This window comes from Typopeltis vanoorti, chromosome 3, assembly GCF_054136105.1.
Source record: "Typopeltis vanoorti isolate ZY-2024b chromosome 3, IOZ_Tvanoo_1.0, whole genome shotgun sequence".
Taxonomy (NCBI): domain Eukaryota; kingdom Metazoa; phylum Arthropoda; class Arachnida; order Uropygi; family Thelyphonidae; genus Typopeltis; species Typopeltis vanoorti.
The window spans coordinates 38,799,442-38,827,336 of NC_143551.1; the positions used below are offsets into that span (position 1 = coordinate 38,799,442).

The window sequence follows — 27,895 nt, forward strand, 5'->3', positions numbered from 1 at the left end:
TTCTCAAAAATATTTGTCTAGTTTCACATAAGCCTATACACCTGTTTAAATCACTAACAAGGGACCAATTTTCTCTTCCTTTATGTCTGCCGCCTTCTTTAATTACTTGAAAATTTTCCCTATTTCCTTAGTAAAACCTTCTGTGGTACTATAGGTACAAACAAGTATAATTCTAAGAAATTATATTCTTGGTTTAATCCTTTATCCAAGTGTTAGCAAACAACGTTTGTACATGGAAGTATATTCACAACTGGTCTACTTGTATATAGAGGCTAATGGCTTCACAGCAGTTGCCCAGTATCCCATAATTCAAAACACACACACCCATTCAGGCATGTATAATGCTATGTATCATGGGAGGGCCACAATTTCAACCTTTATTGAGGTAAGTTAAAGTGCAGGGATACCTCTCTAAAAACTGAGTGATCCTGAAGGATCACTATTAAACTCATTACTCCTGCCCTGAATGACTCAGGGACAGGAAGCTCAGAGGTGGCTCCACTCAATGATAAGCAAAAACCTGCCACCAAGCAAAGCTCTCTACTCCCCAGGAAGCAAGCAAGCCCAAAGATGAACATTATCAAATGCCATCAGTAGGAGATACCAAGGTTAAAGTAATGCAGAAGTCATATTTCCATATACAAGTAGCCAAAAGGCATCACACCATATTACTAAAATACTCTGCATCATGCATGTCCATAAGGATATGCATGATATGCTATGCATTATGGGATACTAAGGCAAGCGATGTGATGTAATTAGCCTCTGTATAAAAGTTGCCCAGTTGTGAAGTTACTTCATGTGCAAACTTTGCTTACACTTGGACAAAAGGATGAAACCTAGAATAAAACAAAGAATGAAACAAAGCTTAAATATTGTTCTCACTCACATTTCAAAGGAACACCAAAAATATTCTTAAAGCTCAATACTATCCTGAAGAGGCTAATTTGGGCAAACGATGACTCATGTTCACTCCTACAAATTATCTCACCTGCTTCTTCCTCATGTTTTACCAGTGATACTTTCATAGACATTATTACACTGGTATCAAGCACCTATTTTCCACCAAGTCTATAAAAACACACATTTTACTCTTCTATTCCTATTCGATGTCAGCCACTGATCTCAGGGTCAGGATGTTGGGGTCTGGTCCTCACATATACTCAATTCTCACTTATGGCTCCAAGAAGTTGGTAGTGCACACCAGCGGCCGCACCCTGGTAAACCGTCTCGGCTGGCGGACTAAACTAAGTGAGGGTATCAGCAATATAGAATGCTGTAAATAGGGAATGTCACCCCTTATGTGCACGAAGTCTGGAATGGCCAAGATGGCAGAAGAATCAACACTGTCTGTTCAATGGCATCAAGGGCATGACAGCAAGATGTGCAGCACATCGAGGGCACACTCCTGACATCTAAGGGACTTGTGGCCAGCTGTTGTGGAAGAGATCGGAGCCTCACCACGTATTTATCCATTGTCAACCATGAAACACACCATGTCGCAATATGAAGTTAGAGATGTGGTTGAGACCCCCTGCAACCATCAGCTCTTATAGCTAAGGGGAAGAAGAGCTTGAAACTGGGAATTGTAAGACAAGAACTACTAAGGTAGTGTATGAAGATAATATCCCAAACCCTACTGGGTGGATGTTCTCAGATATCCCTTGTCTGAAAACCAGGAGCAATCTCTTGAAAATAGTAACATGGAACGTCAGAACACTCTACGAGGCAGGCAAATTAGATAACCTACTCCAGGAATTAGAAGTGATGAAGGCTGATATTGCAGGTATCAGTGAAGTGAGGTGGACAGATACAGGCATAATAAGAAGAAAAAATCACACTATAATCTACTCTGGCAGTGACTTGCACCTTAATGGAGTAGCGCTTGTCCTAAGTAATAGAATTGCAAAATCTCTACAGGGATATTGGCCCATAAATGACAATCATAACAGCCAAAATAACTGCACAACCATTCAACCTGTATATTATCCAAGCATATGCACCAACCCAAGATCACCCAGACGAAGAGTTGGAACAATTTTATGAAGACATCCAAACTGCAATCTCCAGTGCTAAGTCAGATGATGTTATCATACTGATGGGCGACCTAAATGCAAAAGTGGGCTCAGAAAAAAATCTCATTTTGCATGGGAAACCAAGGGCTTGGAAGCAGCAATGAAAGAGGTAAAAGATTAATTCAATTCTGTGAAACCAATGACCTAATAATTTCCAACACACTGTTTAAACATCCTCCCAGAAGACTATATACCTGGACAAGCCCTGGGGACATCTATAGAAACCAAATTGACTATATAATAATAAGCAAAAGATTCCGAAATGCAATAACACAAACAAAAACATATCCTGGAGCAGACATAGGATCAGACCACAACCCAGTGATTGCAAAAATCAAAATAAAACTTAACATACCAAGCCAACCATACATAAGAGAAACTTATAATTCAGACTCACTTAACAACCAAGAAGTTAAAGACTGCTTTATAAAAGAATTCACAAAATCCCTTAACAAGTCTGACACCACAACTCACACAGAAAATAGAATGCCAATTGATGAAATTAACATGAACTGGCAAACATTCAAGAATAGCATCAATGAAGCAGCCAAAATTACACTCCCACAATTAAAAAGGAAAATGAATAAACCTTGGATGAATGAAAAAATACTGATGTCGATGGAACAAAGAAAAAAGTTAAAGAACAAACCTGAATATAAAAGCATGAATAAAGAAATATAAAAAAGAATGCAGGAAAGCCAAAGAGGAATGGATTAAATATAAATGTATAGATATAGAAAACCTTAATAGAAAACACAGAAGCAGAGAAATGCATGAAAATATCAAAGAAATGACAAGCAGGACAAATACAGCAAATCATGAAAGTGTCATTAAAGACTCAAGAGACCATATTCTAATGGATAAAAAAGAAATCATGGAAAGATGGATTGAATACACAAGGAAATTATATGAACAACAAAGAAATGATATTCCTGAACAGACTGATTTAGAAGGACCATCCATTTTACTCTGTGAAGTTGAAAATGCCGTCAGAAAACTAAAACCACAGAGCTGCAGGAATAGATAACATCTTGGCAGAATCGTTGAGGGCTCTCGATGAAGGAGGACTGAAATTTCTAACAAAATTATGCAATAAAATATACATGACTGGATTTCTACCCAAAGATATTAATCACTCAATTTTCGTTCCAATTCCCAAAAAAACAAAAGCTACAAGATGTGAAGAGTTCAGGACAATCAGCCTCATCAGTCAAGTATCAAAAGTCCTCCTATACGTTATTCTTGAAAGAAATAAAAGAAAAATAAGCATAGAAATAAATGATACACAAAGTGTCTTCAAGGAAAATGTAGGTACAAGAGAAGGTATTTTCAACAGCAGAACCATCATAGAAAGATATCAAGAAAAACAAAAAGATGTGTACCTCTGCTTCATAGATTACAAAAAGGCATTCGACAATGTCCAACATGAACAATTAATTGAAATCCTTTCAAAAATAGGCATGGATGGAAAAGATATTAGGCTATTAACTAATCTTTACTGGGAACAGACTGCATCTTTGAGAATAAATAGAGAGACCTCAGAAGAATTCCCAGTTCAGAAAGGTGCGAGAGAAGGCTGTGTCTTTTCTCCAATTCTCTTCAACCCATACACAGAAGAAATATTTAATAAAATTAATAAACTCAAAGGAATCACTGTAGGGAGCAGAAATATTAATAACCTAAGATATGCAGATGACACGGTTCTTCTAGCTGAAAACAAATGTGACCTCAAAACTCTTATAGATGAAACCTTCAAGTATAGCGAACAGTATGGCCTCAGTTTCAACTTTAAAAAGACAAAAATCATGATAATTTCAAGAGAAAAGAAAATACCAAAAATATGCATCGATATAAAAGGAAATAAATTAGAACAGGTGCAAAAATACATATACCTCAGACACTTGATCACGGAGAATGGCAGGACAGAAGATAAAATTAGAAAAAGGATCGAAATCGTCAACTTTCAACAGTATGAAAAATCTACTAACATCTAGAGAATTAAATCTGAAAACAAGACTAAGAATCTCCAAATGCTACATATGGTCTACATTATTATATGGAGTAGAGACATGGACACTCTCCAATCTGAGTGTGAAAAAATTGGAGGCCTTTGAAATGTGGATGCTGTGAAGAATTATGAGAATATCATGGAAAGAAAAAAAGACAAATGGAGAGGTACTAGAGACGGCGGGCATCAACAGGAGCCTGATGAAAGAAATTAAAAGGAGAAAAGTCAGATATTTTGGCCATATTCTGAGACATAACTGCCTACAAAGGACACTTCTCGAAGGAACTGTTGAGGGAAAGAGAAAGAGGAATACAAAGACTGGAGTGGATGAAAAATATAGAAGACTGGACCTATCTCTCATACGAGGAACGCAGCAGAGAGGTGCAGAATAGAACATGGTGGAGACACATGGTAGTCAATCTCCTGGAGGGAGAAGACACCTGACAGGACAGGATTCCTATTCACTAAAACAGCCTTTCTCATCAAATGTTTCTTCAAGGACTACTACCTTCAGCTATTCAAAAAATGAATAGATAACTTCTCTTCTTCTTTATCCTTACTCACCTATTATAAGAAAAATGTACTGCCTCTGAATATTAGCAACAAAAAATCCAGTCATGAGTGAATATGAAATACAACTGTAGAAGAATAAAGTTCATCACTGTAAGGGACAGTCTCTGTTACCATAGAGTTCTCTTCCATGTCATCCTATTTCCAGCTTTTCACTTTGCAAGTTTATAACCATTTCCAATTGATCTAAACACCTCCTCTAAGAATGTATATTTTAGCCATTCTTTTCTTCCTTTCCCTGGTACATTTGTTATGTGTCCATAACAAAAGCGGATACACTAACTACTTGGTCAACCAGGCCAGCATGGAGAAATGTAAGAAATAAGAAACGTCTCACTGACTATGTTATAGTTGATACTGATGTTTCTCCAGTGTTTTAGGACACGAGTATACAGAGGATTTGAAATAGAAACTGATTGCTATTTAGCAGAATAAAATTAACTTTCATATGGAACAGAAGAATGTGTAAGAAAGTTTTAAAACAAATCAAAGTTGAGCAGTTTTCAAGGGTGAATTGTAGACTCAAATACACAATCATTGAAGAAAAAATGGAAAAGTATGAAAACAAGAACAAGACCCTGAAGAAAACATTAACTGATTAAGCCAGAGAGGCATGAATGAGGCTGTCTAAGGATAGAAAAATCAGAGATCTGAGGTTGACTCAGAAAGTCAGAGGTAGTCAAGGAAAAAAATAAAGTATGTGAAAAGTTCCTGGCATGAAAGTAAGCTTGTGCTCTTAGAGAATACAAAGAAAAATCAAAGAAAGTGAAGCACTGTGTAAAACTAGCTGAACAAAATTCATTGGAAGATTTTGGTAAGAATATAAAAAATAAACATCAGGAAGGTGGCAAAATGTTCCGGCAGTTATTGAAAAGAGCTATGGCAAAGATGATAAATGTGATAAGAAAAACTGAAAATAAGGATATCCCAGATGTCTGCTTTGAAAGACTGATAAATGAAACCAAGCAGTGTCAGCATGGAGACAGAAAGATCCCAGCAGGAATGCAGTCAAAAATACATATCCATACTTGAAGTAGAAAAAAGGCACCAACAACCTCAAGGCTGTTGGAATAAATGAAATTAGACCAGAAATGTTCAAATATGGAGGTATCAAAGTTTTACAGTAGCTGCATTATATAATTCATATAACACGGACAGAGGGTTGAATTCTGGATGATCGGAGCAGAGTTCTCAGTGCCCATTCATAAAAAGGAATAAAGCTGAATGTGAGAATTACAGAGGTATTTCCCTACTGAGTGTTTCTGGCAAGATTAATACACTTATATACTCGAGAAGGTGCTAAAAAACTCTGGAAGGGAAACCTAGTGAAGAACAAGCTGGATTCAGGCCAAATAGAGGCTGTCAAGATCAGATTTTCACTTTAACATAAACAGCTGAGAAACCTTTGGAATATAACAAGGATCTGTATTTCAGTTTTGCTGATAGTAAAGGCATATGACAAGGTGCTACGAGGAAAGCTTTTGACAATGCTACAGCTATATGGTGTAAACAGGACATTATATCGAGCAATATATATTCTCTATTTAAGCAGAGACACTTAAGGGTCAAAGCTATATATAACTGAGAGGAGACCTCCACATAGCATTCAAAGGAATGCAGAGAACTGATCATCTTCTGACCTAATGTCCAATCCTCACCTTCTCGTGGTGCACCCTGTTGGGTATCTACCTAGATACTAAATGAAAGAGGATGGGCTGGCAATTTGGCATTTAGCAAACCAAATTGTATTCTTATTGGCTTAAACCAAAATAAAAAATTATGGTACAACATGACAGAATTTCATGCCGGCTGGGGCATCGCCTGGTTAAACAAGGTCCCCATTGTTTTCGACGGGAACCAGAACAATCAGCGAAAAGTCAGCTACTGGAACAAATCCAAAAACCCACCCCAACTCAACATCGCCAGAGTTCAAGATTGGTACTATCAACATAAGAAGCCTTATTGGCAAAGAAATGGAACTAGCTGAGCAATTGGATAAGTACCAAATCGACATAATAGGGGTGACTGAAACAAAAAAGACAAAAACTGGTGAGATCTTTCTGAGCAATAAATACAAAATGTTATATTCAGGCAATGACAATCAAGGAAAAGAAGGAGTAGCCATGGTATTCAACACTAAATACGAGACTAGTCTTCGTGAATGTCAGGCAGTCTCAGGTAGAGTGATGTGGGCAAATATGAGAATGGGGAACTGGACAATAAGACTTATTTGTGCCTATGGTCAAACAGAAGGTTCTACTAAGGTAGAAGTGGAGGAATTTTTTTGAGCCTTTAGAGAAAGAAACTGACACAATGAAAAAGGAAAAGTTGGTCCTTGTTGGGGATCTAAATGGCAGAGTAGGAAATGATTGTCAGACATAAAAAATATTTTGGGAAAATTTGGAGAAAAGAGCAAAGCTAATAATAATGGCAAATACCTGCTGGATTTCTGCTCAGGACATGGACTGGTTATTACTAACACAATGCACCAACATAAAAATGTGCACAAATTCACATGGAGAGAAGAGGCAAGGAATAAGAAAAGTCTCATTGACTATGTTATTATTGATAGTGATGTTTTCTCCCTGGTGCAGGACACCAGATTGTACAGAGGATTTAAAATTAGAAGTAATCACCATTTAGTCTTGAGCAATAAAAAATTGAATTTCATATTGAAAAGTAGAACATGTAAGAAAAAAGCGAATAAAAGTTGAGCAGCTCTCAGATGTGAACTGTCGACTAAAAGGCCCAAACATTATTCAAGAAAAAAATGAATGAGTTTGAGAACAGGAACCAAACCTTGGAGATACAATGGCAAGCCCTGAAGAAAACACTGATTGGAAGTTTTTCCCCACTTGGTTAGACTATAATAAATTTAGTTTAATCCTTCATCCAAGTGTAAGCAAACAAAGTTTGCACCTGAAGTATCTTTGGGTCTGAGGCAACTAGTGGTAAAGGTGAACTGAGCTCTCATCATTTGTCTTAGTATCTCCCATAATGCAAAGCACATCTCCTTGCGGACATATATAATGCTATGCATTAAGGGAATGGACACTAATCAAGACCTTTATTGTGGTCTCATCAGTGGGAGTCAGACCCAGAGGTGGTGATACTTAGTGGAAGTGATGGAGAAGTCATATTTACTTATACGAGTTCCCAAAAGGTGTCTTACCTTATTATTACGTAACTCTGGATTAGGGAAAGATGCTGGAAGTTTTTTCCCCACTTGGTTAGACTATAAAAAATTTAGTTTAATCCTTTATCCAAGTGTAATGAAACAGTTTGCACCTGAAGTATCTTCAGGAGTGAGGAAACTCGTGGTACATCACTTGTTTTAGTATCTCCCATAATGCAAAGCATTATGGGAGATACTTAATACGATCCTTAATGCATAGCATTATACATGTCCACAAGGAGATGTACTTTGCATTATGGGAGATAAAGACAAGTGATGAGAACTTAGTCCACCTTTACCACAAGTTGCCTTAGTCTTGAAGATACTTCAGGTGAAAACTTTGTTTGCTTACACTTGGATAAAGGATAAAACTAAATTTACTAAAAATACTAATTGATTCAGCCAGAGAGGCTTGTGGTGAGGTTGTCTGTAAGGATAGAAAAATCAGAACTCCATGGTGGACACGGGAAGTTAAAGAGGCAGTAAAAGAAAAGAAGAAAGCTTATCAAAAGTTGGTGGCAAATAAGTCAGCTTGAGCTCTTAGAGAATACAGAGACAAATGTAAGAAAGCAAAAGACTAAAACTAGCTAAACAAAAGTCATGGGAGGACTTTAGTAAAAACATAGAAAAATATCAAGGTGTCAAGATATTCTGGAAGTTATTGAAGCTCAGAACTGGAGGAAAGAGTGCTGTAAAAGGAATTAGAGATGATAAAGATGACATAAAAACAGGAGAAAAAGATATCATTGATGTATAGAGTAATTACTTTGAAAAATTGCTATATGAAACAGGCAGTGATGACAGCACAGTGGTAAAAAACACTCACCAGGCATGCAGTCAATAATACATATTCATACTTGAAGTAGAAAAAGCCATCAAAAGCCTGAAATATGGAAAAGCAGCAGGAGTAGATGATATTCAACCAGAAATGCTCAAGTATAGAGGTATAAAAAATCCTACAGCAGCTGCAGTGCATAATTCAGAAGGCCTGGACAGGGGGATGAATTCCAGGTAATTGGAGTAGAGCTCTAATAGTACCCATATATAAAATGAGAAATACAATTGAATGTGAGAATTACAGGGGGTATTTCTTTACTGAGTGTTCCTGGTAAGATATATGAAAATATTCTTGAGAAACGGTTGAGAAGGATTGTGGAAGAGAAGCTTGGTGAAGAACAAGCTGGATTCAGGCCAAATTGAGGCTGTCAGGATCAGATTTTCACTTTATGATAGATAGTTGAGAAATCATGGGAATATAACAAAGATCTGTATTTAAGTTTTGTAGATCTGGAAAGGTATATGACAAGGTGCCAAGAGAGAAGCTATTCAATACGCTACAGGTGTCAATGGGGCATTATATCACACAATACCTAGTCTTTATTCGAGTTGTAAGTCAGCAGTTAGAATTGAAGTACAGGAAGGTGGTTTAATGTTAAATCTGATATCAGACAAGGATGTATATAATCCCCTCAGTTATTCATTATCTATATGGATCACATTATGAAGGAAAGCGGTATTAAACCTGATATCAAAATTGGAGATCTTAATCCCAGCTGTTTGCTTTATGCGGACGATGTTATAATTCTAAATAAATCTGCAAGATTCCCTGACTAAACTGAATAACTGTTGTAATAGATATGGTATGAAGGTCAGCATTAAAAAGACAAAGATAATGAAAATAGGCAGAAACATTGAAAATATCAACTGCTGTATACAAGACAGCATTCAAACCAATTTTAACTTATGGATCTGAGAGCTGGGTCAGAAGTCAAACACTTGACCAAAGACTAGAGACTGCAGATATGCGAGTCCTGAGAAAGATTAGGGACATGAACATATGGAATCAATGGCATATTAAAAATGAGGAAATTAGGAAAGAACTTGACATTGTCAGCATCCAGGAATGCCTTACCAGAGCTAATCTCATGTGGTATGGTCACTTAAACAGAATAGGAGAGGAAATATTAGCAAAACAAGTGTTCTCTGTCAGGAAAAAAGTCCCAGAGGAAGACCAAGACATAGGTGGATTGATATGGTAAAAAGTGCCTTAGAAGATAGAAATAAAAGATCTGATAATCTTGGAGTCTTTACAGGTAACAAAATGATTTGGAGGAAAACTGTAGATAGGAAGTTAGTAATGATGTAATTTTTCATGTAGTACTATCGTGTCCTGTAGATCCCTTGAAGGTGTATATCAGGAATTTGATGATGATGATTTAAGCTGTAAGTCAGCAGTTAGAATTGAAGGAAATACAGGAAGATGATTTGATGTTAAATCAAGTATGAGACAAGGGTTCACATTATCTCCACTGTTATTCATCATCTATGTGTATCACATTATGAAGTAGTATTAAGTCTGATATCAAAACTTTTTCTTTTAAGGTTACACGGTGATCAGCATTCATATTTAAGAATTTAGAGACACAAAACACACGTGTTGAAATGATTATTTTACTAATTATTAATAAAATAACACTTAACGTTTCGACCCCTGTATTGAGGTCATCATCAGAAGGATACATGTGTATAGGAACCAAGCTACATGCCGTTGAACTCTATAAAGGCAAATTAAATCTACGTTGTTAACTAACAATTTTCTTAGCCTGACCTCTAGAGATAAAAATATAAATAAATACAAATATTAAAAAATAAATAAATAAAATAAAATAATAAATGAAAACTACAATAAACTCTGCTAAAGTACTCATGTACTAAGATTCTTCTGGAATTGTACAGTTCGTATTGTTATACTACGATTTTCTTCTGGATTTGTACAGTTCAGGTTGCTACTGAATGTTTGGGGGGGGGGGGGAGCCCTTCTTGTATTGAGATTTTTCTTTGTGGTTGCTATGAAGGTTGCAGATGAGTTCTCCACATTCTCGGAATGGTTAGAGCATCATTTTTATTCAGATTTGGATTGTTTGAGCATTTCACATGCCTCTTTGAATTTCCTCTTGAACCAGGTTTTGGTGCAGTGCAGAGACTTGGTACCTTTCCAATTAATTCTGTGGTATGTTTGAAGTGCATGGTCAGAAAGGCCGGTTTTTCCAAAATGGAGGTATTTAATATGTCGTTTGTGTTCATCCTTCCTGATTAGGATGGTTTGCCCTGTTTCCCTTATGCATGGTATGTTACATGTGCATTGTATTTTGTAAACCCCTGGGTGAGCTAGGTGTGGCAGAGGATCCTTGGAAGAACTGAGTAGGTGTCTTAATTTTGTCGAGGTTTAAAGGTGGTTTTGATGTTGTATTTGTGTAATGTTCTGTCTATTTTTTCAGAAATGCCTCTAACATATGGTATGGCAATAGCATTCTTGAAATCTTTTTTTGTTTTTAGTGGTATCTCTGTAGAGGATCCTGTGAATTGGTTTTTTACTGTATCCATTTTTTAGAAAATGGTATGGTTGATGATCTCGTATTCCTGGTTAAGAGCTTGTTCATTCGAACAGATAGTTTGAGCTCTGTGTTTAAGGGTGCTTATAACCTCTAGTTTTTGTGTTGGGTGGTGATATGAAGCTTTGTGTATGTACTGGCTTGTGTGTGTGTGTAGGTTTGTGGTAGACTGAGAAGGAGAGATAGCCTGAGGGAAGATGTGCGACGAGCATATCTAGGAACGGAAGAGAGTTGTTTTTTTTTTTCTATTTTAGTGGTGAATTGGATGCGTGTGTGTTTTTGTTCAGGTAGCTAAGGAATGTAATGTATTTAGTGCTTCACGGCTGTGGGGGCAAAATATCGTCAACGTATCTGAGCCAAATTTTGGGCTTTAGGCATGACGACTCTAGAGCTTGTTGCTCAGTCTTCCATATAAAAGTTAGCTATGGGGGGGGGGGGAGTGGTGGTCCATGGCTGTACCCTCTTTTTGAAGGTAAAAATTGTTTTGCCACATGAAATACTCGGAGCGGAGTACATGGGCAATGAGGGCCGTGATGTTGTGTGTCACTGATTGGGACATTGGTGAAGAGGAAAGTTATGTCAAAGCTGACTAATAGATCTTGGTCGTTGAGTGTAATGTTTTTAATTTTGTTTATGAAATGTGTATTTTTTTTTATGTAGGAAGGGGAATGACCTACCAATTCCTTGAGTGTGGCAGCTAATTTTTTGGCTAAGTGGTAATTCAGGCTGTCGATTCCTTCCATAATCAGACATAGTGGTGTGCTTGTTTTGTGTACTTTTGGCAGGCCATAAATTCTGGGCATGTGGGCATACTGGGATATTAGTTTTTTAATTGTTTCTTCTGCCCACATGTTAACGGATTTAATTAATTCAGTTGTTTTCTTTTTGTTGCGTTGCGTGGGGTTGTAATTCACCATTTGGTAGGTGTTGTGGTCCGATACCAAATGGTTCATTTTTTCTATGTAGGTTGTCCAATCTAAAACAACAGTGGCATTCCCTTTATCTGCTTTTGTGATAATAATGTCCTGGTTATTTTTTTAGGGATTTGAGGGCCAGTTTTTCTGCTTTGTTTAGGTTGCTGCTTAATTTGTTGTTTGAATTTAGTGTACAAGCAGTTTCCATCCGTATTTTATCAGCTAAATTGGTGGAGAGAGATCTTAAACCTCTCTCGATATGATAAATTATATCAAGTTTGTCTACTGACCTCGGTGCAATGGCGTAGTTTAAGCCTTTCTCCAGCAGTGAGAGTTCACCTTGGGTGAGACACTACACAAAAGTCCCTACACCACACCAAAACCTGGTTCGAGAGGAAATTCAAAAAGGCATGTGAAATGATCAAACATAATCCAAATCTAAATAAAAACGGTCTAACCATTCCAAGAATGTGGAGAACCCATCTACAGCCTTCATAGCAACCACAAAGAAAAATCTCAATACAAGAAGACTTGAAGTTTTTTTTTGTTTTCTTTCCAGAAAACATTCAATAGCAACCTGAACTGTACAAATCCAGAAGAAAATCTTAGTATAACAATATGAACTGTACAATTCCAAAAGAATCTTAGTACATGAGGACTTTAGCAGAGTTTATTGTAGTTTTCATTTATTTATTTATTTATTTTTATCACTAGAGGTCAGGCTAAGAAAAATATTAGTTAACAACGTAGATTTAATTTATCTTTATAGAGTGCAACAGCATGTAGCTTGGTTCCTATACGCATGCATCCTTCTGATGATGACCTCAATACAGGGTCGGAATGTCAAGTGTTTTTTTTTTAATAATTAGTAAAATAATTTTCAACACGCGTGTTTTGTGTCCCTAAATTCTTAAATATGATATCAAAACTGGCAATGTTAGTCTTATCTCTTTACTTTATGCAGATGTTACGCTTTGAAAGAAATCCTGCAAGGTTTTGACTAAATTGTAATACCTCTTGTAATAAATTTGGTATGAAAATCAGCAACACAAAGAAAGACAATGAAAATAGGCTGAAACATTGAAAACATCAACTGTATCCTAGATGGAGAATCTACAGAACAATAAAACATTACAGCTATTTATGCATAATCTTTAGTGAAAATTTCAAATATGGAAATAAACAACAAAATTAGCAAAGCTGATATTTTAGGAAGTCAACTGAATAAATTTATATGTAGTAAGGGAGAAATTAGTCAATACACTAAACTAGCTGTAAATGAGTGTCGAGACTAATTTTAACTTGGGGATCTGAGAATTGGGTTAGAAATAAAACACTTGATCAAAGAACAGAGACATATGATCAGTGAAGTGAATAAATGGCATCAATGGCAGTATCACATTAAAAATGAGGATATTAGGAATGAACTTGACAGTGTTGGCATTTAAGAATGTGTTAGTAGAGCAAATTCCAAGTAGTACAATCACTTAAATAGGATGGGAAAGGAAAGATTAGCAAAACAACTGTTCTTTGGCAAGAAAGGATGGCAAGAAAAAATAAAATAAAATAAAAATCAGAGGAAAACCAAGATGTAGATCAGTGATGGCGAACCTTTTTACCCAGGTGTGTCAAAAATCTTTTTTTTTTTTTAAATATTGACGTTGTTGATGTGACACTTGCATACATGCATTATAAATTTAACTACATAATCATAGATGGTGACATATACATATTATATTAGGCTATTTATTTAATAGGACATTGATATAAAATCTATGAATTCATATTATACAATTAATTTAATAAACTGAAATTACAAACTTACATTACATTTAATGACTTTTCTGCTGCTGAGTGCTGGTAGAAAGTTGCTTTATAGAAAGGCTATAGTGTGTACATTTTAATGCTACACACGCAGCGCTCAAATCATTGCTCAATCTATTTCTCCCTTTCAATATGATATTATTTAAAGGCAGAAAATAGAGTTTCCCAAGAGTATGTAGAAGATAAAATTATTAGAAGAGCTTTAGCAAAGATTTTAAGAGCATGAAAGTTTACGGGAAGACTATTTCCACATGCTTAGAATTTCACAATCTGAATTTTTACATGCGGTATTGCAAACGTTTTCCCACTCAAGTTCTTCTAATTCATTTCTAAGAGCAATAAACTTTCTTTTCCAGATAGGATTACACTGGAAGTCGGTTAGTTGCATTTCTAGATCTTTCAAATCCAACTACTCAAAGCCATCAAATTTAAGATCCATGAATTCTGTTTGATCAGGATACTTTATGAATCGGATTGTTTGTTCCAACATTCGAAATTGCTCAAATCTAGAAGAAAACTGCTCAGTTCATGACTTTAGAACTTTTATAGATTAGTTGATATGTTGTTGACGATTTTTAGGACTGGTTTCGTTAAAAAAAATTTTCACACTTAGGAAATACTTAAAATTGCTACTTTCCAAATCACATTGAAATATTTTGAGTTTATTCTCAAAGCCGAAACCTACCTTCGTCTTAACTGAGAGCGATCTTACACGATTTATCGCAGTTTTTTCATCAGAATATCAAATATTTTTCAACATCCAAGGTGTATCACCTGAAACCCTCAAGTGTGTCGGTGCTGACATGCATGTCATAGGTTCACCATCACTGATGTAGATGGATTGATACAGTAAAAAGTGCCTTATATGACAGAAATATAAGTCTGATAATGTTGACATCTTGACAGACAACAGATTTGGAGGAACATTAATTGGAAGTTAGTAACGGTGTAACTTTTCATGTAGTATTATCCTATGCACCCCTGAAGGTAGATATCAGGAATTTGATGATGATGGTTATATGTTTCCTGAACTTCAACTTCCTATATACTAAAACTCCAAGATCTCTATCCAAGTCCGTTTCTTCGAGGATAATCCCACCAATATAATACACCGCTATCTTATTAAACCAAAGTGCACAACTTTATATTCATTAACACTGAAACAATAACCATTTACATATGAACACAATTCCAGCTTATTCAAATCATTCTGGAAGTACTGCATGGTCACATCCCTGATTACCCTGCCTATCTTTGGATCATTAGCAAGTAGCTGATGTGAGATGAATTTTACTGCTCAGTGAGCCCACTGCCCGTTTACTGGAGGCTTGAAAAAAAAAAAGTTCCACATTTCATATCTAGAGCAGTGTTTCTGGACTATGTAAAAAAAATAAAATAAAATACACACACACACAGGGAGTGTGAGACTAGCTACCAACAATTGTCTGGACACTCCTATTATTTGAAGTTAATTGAAGAAAATGGTACTCTGAAGCAATGACTCAAGGTTCACCAGTTTCCAGTCTGATGACAGGGGTGTGGAGGCAGTCTGGTGAACACTTGTTGCCACAGTGTGTTGTACCCACAGTAAAGTTTGGTGGTGGGGTGCCTTCAGCTGGTTTAGGGTGGGATCACAGATTGCTGTCCATGGTTCCATGAAGGCAGCTCAGTACCCCCTGATTTTATCAGCATTTGAGGTCCAGGCAGTACTGGGGTCTGCCACTTGGACAATTTTCTTCTACTTATTTCTGTCTTGGGCATCCCTCCTTTCCACTCCAACTTCTTCCATATCCCTTTTGATGTTTTCCCACCATCTTTTCTTCAGTCTTCCTTTTCTTCTCTTACCCTTCACTTCCATTGTTGCAGCTCTCAGAATTGGGTGGTCTACTGGTCTTCTCCATACATGGTCGGTCCACCTGAATCTACTTTCTCTCACTTTGTTACTAATTTTTCTAACTCCCATCTCCTTTCTTATATCTTCATCATTCCTCCTATGCTCTTTCTTGATGTTCTATTTATTCATCTTGGCATCCTCATCTGTGTTCACAATTGTTCCTCCTGAGTTCTCTTTGGTACCCATGTCTTTGCTCCACAAAAGGCAGGTCTAATGGCTGATTTATATATAATTGTTTTTACTTTTTTTTGGTGCATTTTTGTCACATATCACTCCTGACATCTCCTTCCATTTAGTCCAACCTGCTCTAATTCTTTCTTTGACTGCCAAGTTACATATGCCTTTTCTCTCTATGGTTGATCTCAGGTACCTAAATTGGTCAACTGCTTTCAAGATACTACCTTCTCTATCCTTTATACTAATTTCTTCATATCCTTCCCTCTCATTAACTATTACTTCAGTTTTCTTAGTTGTTAATATTTATCTTTAGACCTGCATCATCCAAGGTATTTTGCCACTCTATAAAACTCTTTTGGGCCTCTTCTACAGTTTCAACTGAGAGCCAAGTTATCTGCAAATAATATATTTCATGGTGTATTTTTGGCTACTCCTTCATTGAGTGTATCACAATAGAAATGGGCTCAGTGTTGAAACTTGATGCAAAGCCCACTTCGATGTTGAAAAATTCTGTTGTTCCAATGCTCGTTTTTACTGCCATCTCAGTTTTTTCCTACATTGCTTTTATAATCCTTACTAATTTTTCTGTAACACCCTTCCTTCTGAGGCCCAGTAGATTAAACTCTGCCACTGCTGGTCCCAAGCCTGGATGAGAAAGGAGGAGCAGCATACCTCACCAAAAACACTTGGCTCAGTATGGGGTCCCTGCCTTAAGAAACAGATGAAGGACAATGGCTGAACGAGTAGAAGAGGTGAAGATGATGTTCGACCCCAACAGTCAGAAGGGTGGAAGATCCACATTCAGCAATGCCTGATATCCAGAGGAGCGAATGGTGTCGGTACTCTGGTGGGGCAGCCAAGAATAAGGGTCCATAGAACCATCCCTCTGTGGTTAGTGCCAGGAAAGACATCTAGTCATAAAAAGCAGTCAAAATAAAAATGAATCTCAAACAAAGTTCGGTACCCTGATATTCTGATTAATCGGGTGCAGCCTACACTGTGGTGTTTCTATGGTACAGATCAGTGTTACTATCCAGACAACAATGTCCCCCCCTTGCCACAAAGCTGCAGCTGTTATGGAATGTTATGAAGAGATGGGTGTTAAATGACTGCCCTGGCCTGTGCAGAGTCCTGACCTCAACCCCCATCAAACACCTGTGGGACGAATTGGAGCACTGACTGAGGTCCAGAGCAGCACATTTTGATCTATTGCTGAACCCAGTGTTGCTTTGAAGGAGGAATGGAGACAAATTCCACCTGATGTCTGCTGTACATACCCAATGGTTCATCTGCTGGTATCAACTGTAAATTGCTCAAGTGTCTGGACAACTTTGTGTGTGTGTGTGTGTGTGTGTGTGTATACACACACACACACAAGATTTGTCTGGGAAATTCCTGAACTCTTTAAATAAAAATTTTCTTATCTAACTTAGAAACTATTTGGCCACGTCGCCTTCAAAGTATCCCCCTCCACTTTGTATAAACTGCTGCAGCATTTCTTCCATCCTTTGAAACATTTCTGGAATGCTTCTCTCAGAATACTGCACAGTTCCACTAGCAATTTTTTCTTTATTGAGTCAATCCTCTCAAAACATCAGCCTTTGAGCATCAATTTCAATTTGAGGAATAAGAAAAAGTCTGCTAGTGAGAGGTCAGGTGAGTCAGCAGGTTATGGAATGACTAATTTGTCAATTAGTCATTCCACAGCCTGTTGTCTGTTGAATCAGTCAAAAATTGACCAATCTGTCAATTTTTGACTCTGTCAATAAATTAGAGCTCACATCAGCTCTAATTTGTTCTTGATAGTCAGTCAAAAGGCGAGGCACAAATTTGGCTGCAATGTGATGCATGTTTACTTATTCAGCTACCTGACAAGTAGTTAGAACAGATGACTTCACAAACTTTTGCAACATTTTTGTCAATTTTCGATATTGATGGTCATCCTGAACAGGGATCGTTGTTGACTGAAATTCGGCCATCTTTGAAACATTTCCACCACTTGCACATTTGAGATCTGCCTAAAGCCTCATTCTCAAATGCTATTTTTAACATTTCGATATCTCCATGAAAGGCTTTCCCAATTTGATGCTAAACTTCACACAAATTTGTTGATTGTGAAAATTGCTCAATTTAAACACAACAAAAAACTGCCAGATGCACTGAACACATGTTGACACAAACAAAAGTAGTACAATAACTAAACAAAATCACATTATAGTTTTTGCTAAGCTAATTCCCAATATTGCAGCATGTGAAGTACACAGCTAGTAGCACTTGTTGATGCGATAATTCAGAACTTCAGGAATTTCCTGGTCAAACCTGTCTGTCTGTCTGTGTAAATTAATAAAAATGAAAAATCCTTAGTCCTCCCACAATATGAACATACTATAGGTTTATAGAGCTTTTTGTAAGTAGGAGCCATAAAAAAAAAGGTGTATCTCTTCTGTTAAGTTTTACCTAATGTCATTAAATGTAAAGAGTGAAAAGAAAGACTCGGGTTAACAGGAAAAAGAGGAGTGATAAAAATCTATAAACTTCTGAATGAGTGTCATAGGATATCATCTGATGAAATTTTTCATTATATGGAAGTGGGGAGAGAACACAGGGACATCCATGGAAGTTAAATTTGTGCAGTCAAGAAAGGGGTAAGAGATAGGTTCTCTCTCTCTCAGAGCAGTGAGTGAGTGGAATAGTTTACCTTTAGGGGTAGCGAGTACATCTAGTGTGAATGAATTTAAGGGATTAGGTATGACGGCTAGTTTGGGTGATTTATCGCCTCTCTTGATGAGTGCTTGACTCCCCTCCCTGGCAGTCTCAGATGATGATGATAATAATAATAACAACAACAATCATAAAGTATTAAAATTACAGCTATTTTGCCTGCTTCAGTTTAGGAGTACCCCTGTTTAAATGTCATTGGCTATTTACTCATGGATTCTTAGGGCATTATGAGAGTAGATGTACTAAAAAGTATATGTAGCCTAAGGAATAGAAAATTGCACATACCTTTTTCTGGGTGTTGTGGCTTTTCCTCAGTCTGCTATGTCGAAAACTGCAGAGTGTGTGTGTGGGGGGGGGGGTAGGCAGTTTGGTAGAATAAGTTAGAAAAACCCGGGTTTTTTTTTCGCAATATATAGAAACATATACTTTGATATAGGGTGGGAAAAAAGTGAAAGGGTTAATTTTTTTTAAATAGGGAGGGGAAAGGGGGAAGGTGGTTGACGGGGTGTGGACCGTTTCGACTATTCGTGGTCGTCATCTGAATACATTGGGAAAGTGGAAGCTATGTCAGGTCGGGTGAGTGCTTCTGCTTTAGAGGTGTTTGTGTTGTCTCCTATTGGTCGGGGTTGTGACCTCAATTTTATGTTGTGAAGCTTCCAAACCTCGGAGATTATGTAGGGCCTGTGTACGTTGATAGAGTTCGCATCACACTTTATAGCTATTGTTTCCGATATTCTGAGCATTGTTTCATTGTCTTGTCTGTCTATTATGATGGCCATGTCTATCTGCGGGGTGCGTTTTTGTTCAAGGGCGTGAACGGCTATTTCCGTTTTTCCTGTGTTTTGTATACGATTTTTCTTTTTGATGTTGCGTTTTTTAGTGTTTAAATGTTCTGGAATAGGGATGTTACAGTCACGGAAGTGTTCTTGTAGTCTTGCCCATAAAGACCTGATGGTGGAACCTGTGTAGGTGATGTCACAGTCTTTTTGGCAGGGAAATTTATAGACTACATTGTGCTGTTCAAATATTTCTTTTTGTGTGTGAGGTTTGGTGGATTTTAGGAGGTTTGCCAGTTTTTGGCTTGTGGTGAATACCAGTTTGTAGTCAGTATGTTTGAAGATGTATTTATAGGCTTTGTATGTGTTTTGGGTGTATGGTAGTTTGATAATTTTTTTTGTAGGGAAGTTCGTTTTGGTACTTGGATTGTTTTGGCAGTTTTTTGCCGTCTTGTTTGCGTAGTTAATCAGTTGTGTAGGATAGTTGCGATTTAAGAAGATCTGTGTTAGTTTTTTTATTTCGGCGTTTAAACTATTTTGATTGGTTGAAAATTTGTAAGCATTTATGAATTGTGATAAGATGACGGATTTTTTAACAGAATACGGATGGTATGAGTGAAAATGGAGGTAGTTTCCGATGTGTGAGGGTTTGTGGTATATTTTCGTGGCTATTTTGTTGTGTGTTCTGGTTAATGTCAAGTTTAAGAAGTTGATGGATTTGTTCTGTTCAGTTTCTGTGGTGAATTTTAATCTGTTGCTGTAGCTGTTTAGGGATGTTTTTAAGGTGGTGATGTGTGTGGGATTACCAATGCACAGAATATCGTCTACATATCTGCCATAAAAGGTGATGCCGGGGGGAAGGGAAGGGTGGAGTAGAAGTGATTCTATATGTGCCAGGAATAATTCCGCTAGTTGTCCACTGATGTTTTGGCCCATGGGGAGTCTGAAGATTTGTATGTACATGTTGTTGTTGAACTTGAAGTTTGCCGAGATTACTAGTTTTATTAAGTTAATAATGTCAATGGGCGTTAGTTTAGTATGAGAGTGTAGGGTGTGGTCTTCTGTGAGTAGTGTGTGTACGATGTCTAAAGTTCTGGGGACGTCCACGTTAGTGTATAAAGAGGCCGCATCCAAAGAAGTGAGGATGTCTTCTTGGGATAGGGTTAGGTTTTTTATTTTTTTGAAAAGGTCGTCCGTGTTTTTAATCATGAAGTTAGACGTTGTGGTTAAAGGTTTGAGGAGTTTCGCTACGAATTTTGATAAAGGGGCTGTGGTGGTATTTTTGTAGGAGACTATTGGTCTCATCGGGTACTCGTCTTTGTGGGTTTTTATTTGTCCGAACATACAAGGGGTGCGTGTGGTGCGGGGGATTGTGTTTTTCAGTGTGGTTTTGTCAATTTTATTTTCATTTTTTAGGATGTGTAGGGTATCGTTGAAACGAACAAACAAATCAACGATACCCTACACATCTTTTATTAAAAAAGACTGTTTTTAAAACTAAACAAGTACTAAAAAAAAAACCAGACAAGTTTCATTAGTCGTCAGACTAACATCTTCAGAGGTAAAGAGAACTAACAGTTTAAAGCACAAACTATAAGAAATTACGAAAAAACAAATTCACATGTTGGCATTATGAACATCAAAAAAGCTCATTAAAAAACCGAATAACAGATCCATGCTATTTGATGGCGCATTCTGTGGTTCACTTTCACTTTGCCCGAGGTCTGAACTGGATAAATTTTTAATAAACACTAACCAAACTTGATTTAAAATCAAACCTTGATTTTGTTGCATTGCATAAGAATTTTAATCATATTTGCTGCCTCTTTGAATTTTCTTGTCCGAGGTCTGAACTGGATAAATTTTTAATAAACACTAACCAAACTTGATTTAAAATCAAACCTTGATTTTGTTGCATTGCATAAGAATTTTAATCATATTTGCTGCCTCTTTGAATGTTCTTGTGAAACAGTTTTTATCAATGTTTTTCTACATTGGCATCAATGACAATATCATATTAAAAACGAGGATATTAGGAAAGAACTTGACATTGTCAGCATCCAGGAATGCATTAGCTAAGCTAATCTCAGGGTGGTATGGTCACTTAAACAGAATGAGCGAGGAAAGATTAGCAAAACAAGTGTTCTATGCCAAGCTGGCAGGAAAACAACCAAGAGAAGACCAAGATATAGGTGGATTGATACGGCACAAAGTGCCTTAGACGGTAGAAATATAAGATCTGATAATGTTGGAGTCTTGACAAGTAACAGACCGATTTTGAGGAAAATTGTAGATAGGAAGTTAGTAATGAATTTACGTAATAACAGCCTTTCATGCAGTAGCCTGTCAAAAGCTTGAACAAGGTCGTCCAAAAGTGTCATGGTGTATGCATTCACTTTATCATTAGTATGAAATGTGAGCAAGTTACTCAAAATGATTTTCACTTATAAACCCATGCTGTTCATTCCAAAGCTGACTACTCGCTTCCAAAACCCACTGCACCTTATAATATTCATAACTGACACGAACCTTATGAACATGGTATTCTGTTAACGTATTTAAATATCTTATGATTTTCTTTATGGAAAATATTGTTTAAATAATTAAAAACAAAACAAAAGATGCATAAAATATTATGGCGATAAAATATTTGTTAAAACAATATTTTACTGTAAGAAGAATATAGCAGCAGTGCTTGTAGTTTCAATATTAATAGTTGCCTAGCAAGGCCATTAAGCCAAACAGCAGCTCATGGCTATATTATCAGTGGAAACAGCTTATCATCCAGCAACATGAAGAATCAGCAAGATATACATACCTTCCTTATGCCTTTGGAATTAAAATATCTATCGACCATTTTTTATACTGAGTGAAATGAAATAATCTAGTGGAAATACATCTCCTTGCGGATATGTATACCGCTATGCATTAATGGAAGGACCACTACCCATACCGGCTTTGATCTTTATTGAGGTCTCGTCAGTGGGAGGCAGACCCAGATTGGTGATACTAAGGACGCAGGACATATATGGCGCAGAGGGGTGAAGCTTGATGCTTTTCATATTCCCTGTTGTCTCTTTCGGGAGCAGTGACGGGAGAGATTTGCGAGCTATTTTAGCTCACCCTGAGTGGGCAGAAGTGGTTATTCATCATTGAGTGTTAGGATGGCTTTCGGTCTTTTATGTTTCCAGTGGTCATTACCTTCATAGTTTCTGGCTTGCTGTATTAGTTGGTTTGGATTGCGTGGCTTTGCGTAGTAGTGCCTTGATGACTTGATTAGTGATGCTGTCAGGACCTGGGGCTTTTTTGATCTTGAGATGGTTGATGATGCCGATTATTTCGGTAGGCATTATAGGGCTTGGAATGACATCAGGATGATTTACTGTGAACCTGACTTTATGATGGATCTTGTATACATGGCTGATGTTTAGGTTCTCATATGCAGGACTGCATTGTTTCTCTAGGTTGTGATACTAAGGCAGAAGCAATGGAGAGGTCATATTTACCTATACAAGTTGCCAACCGGTGTACCACCTTATTATTAAATTACTCTGGATTTAGAAAAAGATGTTGGAAGTTTATTTTACACTTGATTAGACTATAATAAATTTAGTTTAATCCTTTATCCAAGTGTAAGCAAACAAAGTTTGCGCCTGAAAATATCTTCAGGACTGAGGTAAGGTGATACATCCCTTGGCAACTCGTCCTTTGCATTATGGGAGATACTGAGACAAGGAGTGGTTAGAGCTTGGTCCACCTTTGCTACGAATTGCCAAGGGACGTACCACCTTACCTCCGTCCTGAAGATATTTTCAGGCAGAAACTTTGTTTGCTTACACTTGGATAAATGATTAAACTAAATTTATTATAGTCTAACCAAGTGCAAAATAAACTTCCAACATCTTTCTCTAAATCTAGAGTAATTTAATAATAAGGTGGTACACCGGTTTGCTACTCGTATAGGTAAATATGACCTCCCCCATTGCTTCTGCCTTAGTATCACCACTCTGGGTCTGCCTCCCACTGATGAGACCTCAATAAAGGTTGAAACCGGTCTGAGTAGTGGCCCTTCCTTTAATGCATAGCAGTATACATGTCCACAAGGAGATGTGCTTTGCATTATGAGAGCTGGCCCACCTTAGCTGATTTCTGCTTTCGTACTGTGGTGGTGGGAGGTAGATGGCATTGGTGTAGTTGCGGTTAAAATGAGCTGTAGAGTAGGTGCCCTCCCTTGCCGAGTCCTTGGACTCCCTGGAGGTATCATATAATAATAATAAGCAAGACTTTCCAAAGCAAGATTTCAAAATTTTTTATCATGTTTGTTGAGACGCTGACTAAAACGTGTTAACTTCTGCCATTGCAGATCTTTCGTATTTCATGCCAGATCCAATATTTTAGGGTTATGAATGGTTATGAATGTGTGTGTGTGTGTGTGTGTGAGAGAGAAAAAAAAAGGATCACTGCAGTTTTAACACAAATTTATTTCCTATGTTGTGTAACACACACACACATTTTGTTAATAAACTATATAAAAAAAAACTGAGTCAGGAGGTTTCCCATCCTGCTACTACATTCTCTGCCAGGTCATGCCTGGAGAGGAAATTCATGTAGTAGTATGCGGGAGGAACTGTCGCGGCTACTAAGTTACAATCTATATGGATGTCATGTCCAAGAGTATCTCCCCTCACTGCATGTTCCCCCTGTATCCTTCCATCCAACCATGATTAAACTTAAGAATCTTATAAAAAATGAATGACACCATGACAGTAACAAATCTCCCTCATAAACCAATCCCAACAAAAAAGACATCACAACCAGTCACAACATACAAAGCATGCCAGAATCTCTTCACTAAAAACTCACTTTTACATGCACTTTTCTAACCTCTGTGGTATTAACATAAATGATGTTCACCATCACATGCAGTCTTCCAGACCAGACATCTTATTCCCGACAAAAATCCATATATCACAGTTACATCTCCTACTGTCCACCTCCAGTGCCCAAACTACTCCATGATTTATAATAGAAAGGGGGATGGTAAAAGGGGGATTACCATGTTCGCCGGTAAAATAGCCTTTCGGCTTATTAAATTAGTACTCCATGATTTCTTTTGCCACAAGGGTGGCACCTGTGCTTTTGTGAGATGTCATATAACCTGCCAGAAAGTGACTAATTTAGAATTTCCTCTGCGTTTAATGTCCGACTCAAGGTTTCCTTGCTCCGTTTAGTAATGTTCATTTGCCACATTTATTGGTCTCCAAACAACAATCACTGACGTCTTCACATTCCTTTCCATTAGACTTGAACACTTGCAATCCTGACATGCAAACAGTGAGATTATCTTCCTAAGTAATCTCATCTACACTTCCACTGGCTTCTTTCATCACCAACCAAGCCGGATGAAAAGCAGAAGACTTTGTTATAGGTAATGGCCTAATGCAAATTGTACGTCTACCTACCTGAATTTCCAATACCCCCTCTTCCCTCACTAAATGCTTTGGATCTCATTTTGACCAGTTCTCCTTCCAGATACACCACGGATGTCACCTCTTCTCTCAGCAACTCTAACAACAATCTTTTGAAAGTCTCCTCTCTCACAGAACACCCTTCCTCCAACCATTCCTGACCTCATATCCTCTTGCTCTACAAAGGTGCCAATTGGGATATCTTCCAGAATTTCTACTAATTCTTTCTTTGATCTATTACTTCCACTCATCTAACCCCAGCATCTGCTAGGAACGAGTCAGAGATTATCCTCACTCACAAATGGGGAGATGAAGGCCTCCTTCATCTCCCCATTCTACCCATCTCCTCTCCAAGCCTTAGTTCAACAGAAAGCAGTTGAAGAAAAAACTTCTGCTTACTGCCAGTGGCTCACATCAAGAACTCCAGCCTTATTACTATACCTATATCAAAGCATGCAACAAATGTAAACCAATTAGCAGTAGTTTCAAATCAGATTTCATAAAGGCCAACAGCAGAAAACTTTACTCCTCTTGAAATAGAAGCCATGCCTTCTGGTCCCTTGTCAAGGTTGTGGGAAACAACTTCTGCTGACCTGGAGTTCCACCTATCTCTCATCCTAATGATACTAATGTTACTTCACTGAAAGGACACATAAAGCTGAACTCCTGGCATCACTCTTTCCCTCAAACTGCTGCATAGACGACCAAGGGAAATTGCCTCCTGCCATATCGAAATCCAAATGTGGCATGCCTCCTAAAGTTTTTAGACAAAAAGACATCAGAAAATTACTAAATAACTTTGACACTAAAGTCTTCTGGTCCTGATTGCATCTTGTTTGCAAACATTTTGCTCTAGAGCTAACACCTGTTCTCCATTGTCTCTACAACCTATTATATTTAGCTAGTACTTTTACCAATGCATGGAAGCAATCTCATGTTCAGCCTATTCCAGAAAAAAGGGATAGAAATCTACCATCAAATCTACTGACCAATGCCATCACCTGTCCTCTCTAAAGTAAAGTAGAAAGTCATCAATAAGTAACTTCTTCATCACCAATTATCAGCAACCACCAATATGAATTCTGCTGTTCATGACCCACAACTGACCTTTTAGCTTACATCACACACCAAGGGACATGTGCCATGGAAAAATTTAGAGACACTTGTGATGTTTGCTCTTGACATTTCCAGAACTTTCAACCGTAACTGGCATTGAGGCCTACTAAACAAATTGCCATCCCTTTGATGCCCTGCCACCCACTGTAACTGGGTAGGGTTGTTTCATATGAGTCATAGAAGATGCTCCCTCTCTTTGAGCTTCACCACTGCAGGAGTGCCTCAAGGCTCTGTCCTATTCACTTTTTCTCCTGTACATAAATGAACCTACTGTCAATCACTACTAATCCTACCCCACAGCTTTGCAGATGACAGTACCCTCCATTTATCGTATTCATTTGACAAACCATGCAGTACTTCTTCTGGTACAATAGGAAATGTCTCCAATAGGAAAGATGGTGGTCTCACTCAAGGCAACAAGTCTACTCACAATGTTTATTATTATGTGACACCTCCAGGGAGTCCAAAGACTCATCGAGGGAGAGTGTGCCAACAGCATCGAACGATTGATCCCCGTCCAACTACTAACCGCGCTCAAACTTGCTTAAGCTATTAGTAGCAGAGGCTCTACCAATCGACCAACCTTTGCTAGCATAACTTAAGTATTATATTTTAAACTTGAAATGCACTATAAGTATAACATAGAATATTATACATTACAAATTTTAAACACAATAAACCAGCTGAAAAAACTATGTAATGTGTATATTTACAAAGTGCTATAATTTCGTAATCATATCTGGCATAATTCCATTCCCATTTTAACAAGAAATTGTTCCCTATAAGGAATATTATACCAAATGGTTACTGTATATTAATAAATATCCAGGTTCTGACATTAATATTTTTTTTTTTGCTTGTTAAATGTTTACTTACAGAATCATGAGTCAGGAAAGTATCACAGTAATCACAGTAGTACCTAAAGAGAAACAAAATATACTTTTAAACTTAATTTCGAACAAGCAGTGGTATAATGTATAATATTAATATGCATCAGGATTGATAGACATCATAAACATAGTCAAATTTATAAAATTTTACATAAAGCTGCAGGAGTTTTAGGGATTCTGTAAGAACCAACATGTTAGTTTTCACCTAATCCAAATATTTTCAAAAATTTAATATGCAATGTTTTTTATCATTCACTTATTTATATTTGGCATCTTATTGATGCAACAGATGATGACACTTTTCTTACAGCAAGGTTGTTGGAGAAAGAAGAGCAAATGCATTAAAATATTTCATATGCATTTTAAACTGCAAGTTATTTCCCTTTCTTAACTTCCTATCTATTAGTCATTTGCATAATTTAAACTGTAAGCTACTATGAAAAAAGTGTCAAATGCCCTCACGAAATCCAATTTTGATCAGTACCATAGAAGTCTGAGAACCTATAGCAGAGTAATGCCATGTGTGGATTTTTAGTCCTTACAGAAAACTGGGTGAAGAGGGCTATTCAAGTAAAGAGAGATAAACAAGATGAAATATAAGGAGAAATCAGTTGGTGAGTATGTAGCTGAACTGTACGAAAACCATAAAATCATTTTTATAGCTTTAGAGGAGAGCAGAAGAATAATAGAAATTAGTTAAGTGTAAAACTGCACCCATCATGTAGCCTTGCCACCTCTCAAACTTGAAAAGTTTGGACACTTTCAAAAACTATCTAACCACAATACAATAAAAAAAAAAATTCACATACTGAATTTTTCATATATGTTGGCAATGTACTGAATGTCCTGTTTTCTACCAGAGCTTTTGCAGATTATATGATTATAGTTGAAGAAA

General features: G+C 37.2%; 1 protein-coding gene across 2 annotated transcripts in view; it reads right to left on the minus strand.

Moving 5' to 3' along the window:
* Positions 1–27,895, minus strand: part of LOC150108063 (uncharacterized) — a 111,668-nt gene that overhangs the window by 61,741 nt on the left and 22,032 nt on the right. For both annotated transcript variants that reach the window (XM_090415565.1, XM_090415567.1), the window contains exon 2: positions 26,987–27,029. In XM_090415565.1, coding sequence (XP_090271691.1) covers positions 26,987–27,029 — 43 coding nt within the window. The remainder of the gene's footprint in view (positions 1–26,986; positions 27,030–27,895) is intronic.